Source organism: Rhineura floridana, chromosome 5, assembly GCF_030035675.1.
Source record: "Rhineura floridana isolate rRhiFlo1 chromosome 5, rRhiFlo1.hap2, whole genome shotgun sequence".
NCBI lineage: Eukaryota > Metazoa > Chordata > Lepidosauria > Squamata > Rhineuridae > Rhineura > Rhineura floridana.
The window spans coordinates 5,664,857-5,672,174 of NC_084484.1; the positions used below are offsets into that span (position 1 = coordinate 5,664,857).

A 7,318-nucleotide genomic window follows, 5' to 3' on the forward strand; every position below is an offset into this window, starting at 1 on the left:
CCTCTTCCCAAATTAATGGTTGAACTCCAACAGCTTTTTAGATTGGCCAGTTTCTTTAAGCTAGACATGAAGGTTGAGGGTGGCAAATTGTTATTTAAACCTAAATCGACTTTCAAACCTGTTTCTAGAAATCCAAGGATACAAGTATTTGAAGGTTTGATAAATAGAGAAATTCAGAATGTTGAAACAGGAACGACTCCTGTATGGCATAACGTGATGAGGGAGCAGAATCTAGCTTTGAGGAATGCAGTAGAACAAATCTGTAACATCCAACAAGAAACACGTCCAAAGGGACCTTCTCCTGGTTTCTCTCTGCCTCTGCTGTAGCCTATTCTAATGGGTGCGGCGATGGTTGGTAGGCCTATTCAGATATGTGTTTGTAAAGGTTTTAGAGATTAACGATAAAATCAACAATGGCAGCTCCTGCCCTCCTTTGCTTAAGGAGGAGAGATTATATAAAAATGGAGACATGCTCTGTTAGTCTCCTTGTGCAAAAAAAAAAAAAGCTCCAGTCACCCAGGGACGGATAAATACCATCTAAAGCTGTCGCTGGCTGTTACTAATGTGAAAACGAGGAAGGAAAAAGAAAAGGGAAAGCTCTACAGAACAGGTATTTCTTTAAATAGGTACGTTATTCATATTTATTTTATTTATTTATTTCAAACACTTGATATCTCACCTGTCACTTTCAAAAACTTCCAGGATAGCTTACAAGTATTCCTCTTTATGCCATTCCCAGCCCCATTCTGCGCTCTCTCACTCTCTTCCACACAGACAGAGAACTCAGAGAGCTGCTACCTGAGTAGATGGGTCTGTGCTATGTAGATGAAAGCATCATATGCTGGCTTCAGGCAGGCAGGTATATTGCTACAAATGGTTGGCAGCATCAAATCCATTTTCATTTGTTTTATCATCAACGTTTAGGTGAGACTGTCACTTCATCGGAAACTTTAGTTCATCATCTGCAGTTTGGGAAATTCATATTATGTAAGAGTTGTAGATGTCTAATTAACTAATTAAATTAATTTGAAACCATCAAATGGCTTGGGTTCAGTTTCAAATATTTGTTAAATTGAAAGAAAATCAGAATTTGATTTTCAGATATGAAGAGAGATGCTCATGCAAGTGGTCTTTTCTTGACTGTAGGTGAAAAGTCTGCTACCCCTGGCAATGAAGTCATGTATATTTTTGATGGTGTACCTGGGAGCACTGGTTCTCCCTGCATCTGAAGGTGAGATTAAAGTGCTTCATGATCTTGTGAAAAACTCGTCTCCTGACACATCACCTTGGCTTTTTGCTATATTCCCACAACTACCCTTCATAGGCAGTGGTGCAACTAGGTATTTTTAGACTCTGGACTTATTGGTCTAATGGGCCCCCTTTTAGACAATCATGTGTTGGGAAGCACACAATTGACATTTCTCTTTTCCCTCTCCCATCACTGCTGTTCCATGCTTTACAACTGCTTTTACACTGCTGATACATTAGAGAGCAAAAACCAACAAAAAAGCTTACTGTAATAAGGAAGACTATAAAACCTGTTGTGAAAGTATCAGCTTCACAAGAGATAAAACCTGACTGAGCCATTTTGAATGTGTTCTTCTTAGAGGAAGGGCCTACCAATATTATTGTTTTTGTTATTCCAATTCTTCACCCTAAGGTTCCATGGTAGGTCACATGAATTTAAAATACAAACATTAAAAACAGTTTAAGACAAATTACCATCACCCACCTAAAAATATACATTTCAACTGTCAATGGCCAGGGTAAAGAGGTGCATCTTCAGAGTACAATGAAAACTGTATAGTGAAAGTGCTAGACACAGCTCTGTGGGGAGGGAGTTCCACAACTTATGGGCTGCCACAGAGAATGCTGTCTCCTAGATGACCACTCCCCGAGCTTCTAATGGCAGTGGAACCACCAATAGAGCACCTTCTCTTGATCTTAACACCTGAGAGGGTATATAGGGAAGGATATTTGGGTCTAGGTTGTTTAGGGCTCTGAACACTAATACGAGCACCTTGAATTGGGCCCAGGAGCAAACTAATGTAGCTGTTTTAAAACAGGGGTTATATGAAATCTAAAGGGAACCCCAGCCAGTAATCTGACTGCTGCATTTTGGACCAGTTGAAGTTTCTGAGACATCTTCAAGGGCAGCCCCACACAGAGCAAATTGCAATAATCCAGTCTGGAAGTTACCAGAGCATGGAGTACCATGGCCAAGTCATCTCTGTCCAAAAGGGTCTGTAGCTGGTGAACCAGCAAGAGCTGGAAAAAGGCACTCATAGCTACTGAGGCCACCTGAGCCTCCGTTGACAGTGTTGGATTCTGGAGCACTCCAAACCTATGGACCTGGCCCTTCTAGAGGAGTGCAACTCCATCCAGAACAGTGTTTATATTTTCTAAAGAGGTTTTGAATATTTGGAGGCATTTTCCTCTTGGTGTCTGATTTTGTACTCTTTTCAGGCAATGAGCTTCCAGAGGCCAAGTACCGTGATCGCCGGTTCTTGTTGGGAAACATTTTTGGTGGGAACAATCCTCCTCCTTCAAACACGGAGGCCCCAATACTACCTGACTCCTCTCTGATAGACCCAGAATCTTTTTGTGAAGGTGGCTGTCATGACGGCTGGATGAGTTACATGGACCAATGCTACATGTTTGTTCAGAAACCAATGTCATGGGAAGAAGCTGAGGTAATGACATCTTCAAAATGAACTATTTGTTTGGTGTTCATCTTTCTTCTCTTTTTTCCTTCCTTGCTTAGCCTTTTGTGTGGAATAGTCTCTCAAAAAGGCCTGCTTTTCTACAAAGTACCTGTGACCCCCTTATCAGGTAGCAGGGAAGGAAGAAGCAAGTCTCTTGTTTCTTTCATTCTTCAAACCTTTTTATATAAAAAAATTATTAAAAACAAAAAAAGAGGGCCCACTCCTTCCCACCACAGGTGGTGGTGATGGTGGCCATTGTCACATCTTTCTTTCTTTCTAAATTTTTTTTTATAGACCAGCTGTGTGGCTGCAGAATGAAGCTCCAGACACCCACCGCCTTCATTTTCCAGTGTGCTTCTGGCTCATGTGGGGTCCAGAGGTACAGCACTCCTGGGAAATGAAGATGGTGGGTATGACTGGAGCCTCACCCTGCAGCAATGTGCCTGCTCTGTAAAAAATAACAAAGAGAGAAAGGAAAGACTTTGCAGCAGCTGCTACTCATGACATGTTGTTATCCCCTTGCCCCAAGGGTGTGAACCCCTGGACCTCTGCCCCATTGTGCAGCCTTTGTGGTGCCATTAGGTGGTATGAGTGGCACACTGAGCCTGCTAAATTATCCTTGCAAGATATAGTTTGTGTGTCTGTGCTTCCATATTATTTTGCCTTTTGGCAATTCTGTACTGAATAAAATGGCAGGCATTTACTGAGTTCTTCATTATAATTTTGCAATACAAAGCCTATGCTACCATGGTAGTATTTCCTGAAGCAACATTTCTAGCTAGGTGAATATTGTTTCATCAGACAGACTGTGTACATTCAGAACCAATTCATTCCCAGAAAGACTGCTGAAACTTATCTTCTAAGAAAGAATGGACGGGTAGAATATTTGCTTCAGGCTCATATAAGTAAACTAGAGTTATAACATTGCTAAGAACCTATTGATTTATAAGGGATCAAGAGAATATGTGAATGTAGCTAGCGGCCTCACATTTCCTGTGTTATGTACAACATCCTGTTGGGCCATCAGTGAAGCAAAGAAAACAGCTGTAACACATTTTGGAGGTTTCAGGGTAGATTGGTAGACCAATACTCAATCGTGCATCAGTTCCATCCAAACGTCTTGTAGAATGCTCATGTAGGCACCATTGTGCCTATTACATTGTGAAGTGGAGCTTTTCATTGCCCGAAGAAGGCAAGGCACTTTCATCTCTACAAGCAGGGATACCACAGTGTCTTCCTTTCTGTCTAATATTCAGAATTCTCATTTTGAGTGGGCAGGGATATAATACATTATAGCTCTGCCACTGGCAAGTCTGCCCGTTCCCTAATTGGTAGTGTGTAACCTAAATTATTTAATATTCTCATTCTCTCTCCTCCACCACCTGCTGGCTATTTAATGCTCTGTTTTGCTTGCCTGCATTCTTTCATGTCATTCCTTCTTTCATGCATCTGACATTAATATTGTTTTTTCAAAAAAATTGTTTCCTCTTTTGTGTTTCCTTTTCGTTAATTTACCATTCTTCTCTTGAAACCTTTTATTCCTCTACTTGTCTTATACATTTACTTTGTGTCCTCCAACCATTGCCACACAACTCCTTTCTGAGTCATTTTCTCATCTTCTTTGGTTTCCTTTCCCTTTCCAAATCCCTTAACTTTCCAGAGGTCTTGCCAAAGCCAAGCCACAGGTGGACACCTAACTAGCATTTCAAGTGCAGAACACAATGAGTTCCTTGTGAATCTGGCCACTTACCAGGGACAAAGGACAGCCCAATTTTGGACAGGAGGAAGACACCAAAAGGTAAGTCCAACCAGTATAACACTAAAGATTGTAACTCTACTCTATTCCCAGTGGAAGAAAAAACATAGTATAGTTGCATTACCAAAATTAAACATGTGACTTAACTATTTTGCAGATACAATTGTTATCTTAACTCCACAACCTTGAAGTCTTCCCAGAGTATAACAGAGTATAACAGTCAGCCCAGGTGCAGGCTAACCTCCATGCACCATCATTGCCCCTGTTCTATAACTCCTTCTCCCTGAAAATGAGGGGAATGATTATGCAAATCTGGACATAAACACATACAGCTGTATGCAGATAGTGCCCACATCACGTTTGCTTGTGCACTCAATAGATCCTCCCCATTTGGCCCACAAGGTCATTTCAGTCAAGTCATGACTGCTGTGAGGCAGGTAAAGATGGGCTCAGCCAAAAGTCCTATGTAAGGTGCATCACAAGACTTTTGGGTCTTGTGAAGCACTTTGTAAAGCACTCTGCAAGACACAACAATCAGCTGATCATCTGTTCTTTACAGGCTGTGTCTTTGCCCACACAGTTTGATTTCAAACCATATGGACAAAAAAGGATCACATCAGATAACTGACAAATGGGCAGTCCCACCCACATGTCAGACTCTGCCTGTGGAGAGTGGGGGAGATAATGATCTAGTCTGCCAGCCAGATCCATTTCCCCATCCTTGCAGTAGAGAAGGTATGTACCCACTCCTCCATCATGCATAATGCAGCCTTGGTTGGGTGAATGTGTGAATCAGTCTTTGGATGATGCACCTGCACTCCATTTTTTCACCTAAAACAGTAGGACATTCAGAAGAAAAATCATAGTTGTTATCATTAATATTTGAAGGGAAAGCCTGTCTGACACATTTAATAATGGAACAGAGTTTAACCTACATCTAATTAAAAGGCTCAGTTTAGATTCTTAGAATAAGCAGTGCCCAGAGAAAAATGTTAAGTAACAGATCCTAGAAAATCTCAATCTGTTTGCAGACATTACATGGAAACCTGACTGCAGGCAATAGGCTTTTGTGCACATTTATGTAACAACTCCTCTTGCTCATTCAGTTTCAATTCTATTTGAATATGAAAATACCTAAACAGTTTGCCAGATGGTATGATGATCTTCATTAAATTCCTATTTTATTTTTCTGCAGGGGTCTTCTCTTGAATGGGTGGATGGCTCTGGGGCAAATTTCATTCAGCGACCACTGAGCTCACTTCTTCATACTCTTGGAGAAACAATTAATAGTATTCTGAACATTCGCATCTGCTTGAAGTTAAATATAAATATAGGAGGTACAGTGTACTCCACAAATATATCTGCACTTATCCAGTGTTTGTTTAGTTTATACCAGAAATATACGTCATCTCCACTTTTCAAATATCTAAGTATGAAATACTTTTCTGGTCCCTTTCCAAGCAATTGATGGTTTAGGTAAAGCGATAATTGACTTTTTACATTTTGTTGTATGTTGTTTACTTTGTGACACTGAAATGCCATTAGAAAGAACAATCTAAGGTTCATTTTAGTATATTGCTAATGCAATTTGCATCCTATGGTTACACTGCAGAATAGAGTGATCACTGTAAAAAGGAAGTTTAGAGCCGATTCAATGCCTTCCCCCTGAATTAGGCTTTATTTTTATTATATCAAGCTAGTGTAAATCAGAGTGGAATGCTCAGTTGAACAACAATGCAACTGGTTGTCTCTCCCACAACATCATGAAAAGCACATGTATATCGCAACTAATTGCAGATACAGATCTAGTAAAGCTTGACTGAATGTGCAGAAGAGAGTAGAATCCTGGGGTGTGGGGATCACCTTAATTAGTCTTGTCAAAAATATTTTGGATTCCCTGGAAGCTGGTTTTTTCAGGAGTTTCATCTTGGGATGAACATCTGGGATTGATCCTTGCGGAAGGGCTATACTTCAGTAGTAGATTTTTCTATTGAATTATTTGATTTTTGTTTGTTTGTTTGTTTGTTTGATATTCATTACTTACTTTCATTCCAGGCCAGGGTAACTGGGATGGCTCTGATTGTCAAAAGAAGCTACCCTTCATCTGCAGCTACAAACCAAACCTGACACCCCCATAATCCACACCAGGAAGAAAATGCAACCACTTTTATATAACCATCTTTGCTGCCCCTGGAATGTGAATCATCTACAAGTGTTCAGTTACTTTTCTACACACAGAGATAGACAAAATCAAGGTTTGGTTTGGTTTTTAAATGCCAAAGTGTTATTTGTTAATGTGGTCCAGATATTGACACATGCCATTATTTAGAGCACCATAGAGATTGTACTACTTAAATAAAGTCTGACTTGATTTGAGTGCTTAACAAGATCTATGTGCTACTTAAGCTCCACAGGGATCTAAAGAATATTGATGAGAAACCTTTAATTTAAAATTAATTACAAATCACACATTAACACATTACTTATTTCACCATTTAATGGCCTAGTCATACATTTTAAATGCAGAAAACTCTCTCCTTACGAGTGTCAGATAAATCCATGAAGAGTTAATTGAATGTTGTCACTGGATTCAAAGAAAAAAGAAATTGCTGTAGTTTAATCATCAGTTCAAAGAAAAGTTGCACAACCATGAAAGGAAGTACAAATCAAATGGAAAAATCATGGGTATATCACTATACACACAAAAGATACAGAAATTTGTCAACAACATTGCTGAATGCAAATTTGTTATTATGGTTATGTATGTTAAATTGCTATGCATTTTACATCTCTGTGTCCTGTGTAAACAGACAACTTTCCTTCCCCCCCTTAATTATAACTTGTGAATCACTTTAGA

The 7,318-nt window shown here is 39.7% G+C and overlaps 1 protein-coding gene across 1 annotated transcript; it reads left to right on the forward strand.

Annotated features, from left to right (window-relative positions):
* Nucleotides 1-1,152: 1,152 nt before the first annotated feature.
* On the forward strand, nt 1,153-6,599 carry LOC133385769 (snaclec coagulation factor IX-binding protein subunit A-like). The gene is made up of 5 exons (XM_061629349.1): nt 1,153-1,231; nt 2,467-2,693; nt 4,366-4,503; nt 5,657-5,798; nt 6,517-6,599. The coding sequence occupies exons 1-5, from the start codon at nt 1,171-1,173 to the stop codon at nt 6,597-6,599; spliced, it is 651 nt and encodes a 216-aa protein (XP_061485333.1). The 5' UTR covers nt 1,153-1,170.
* Nucleotides 6,600-7,318: the final 719 nt, after the last annotated feature.

Bases quoted from the DNA above. Each gene is read 5' to 3' on its own strand.
- LOC133385769 (XM_061629349.1), top strand. From the start codon at position 1,171: ATGAAGTCATGTATATTTTTGATGGTGTACCTGGGAGCACTGGTTCTC. The intron at 1,232-2,466 runs GTGAGATTAAAG...TACTCTTTTCAG, and splicing joins GGTTCTCCCTGCATCTGAAG to GCAATGAGCTTCCAGAGGCC. The intron at 2,694-4,365 runs GTAATGACATCT...TTAACTTTCCAG, and splicing joins TGTCATGGGAAGAAGCTGAG to AGGTCTTGCCAAAGCCAAGC.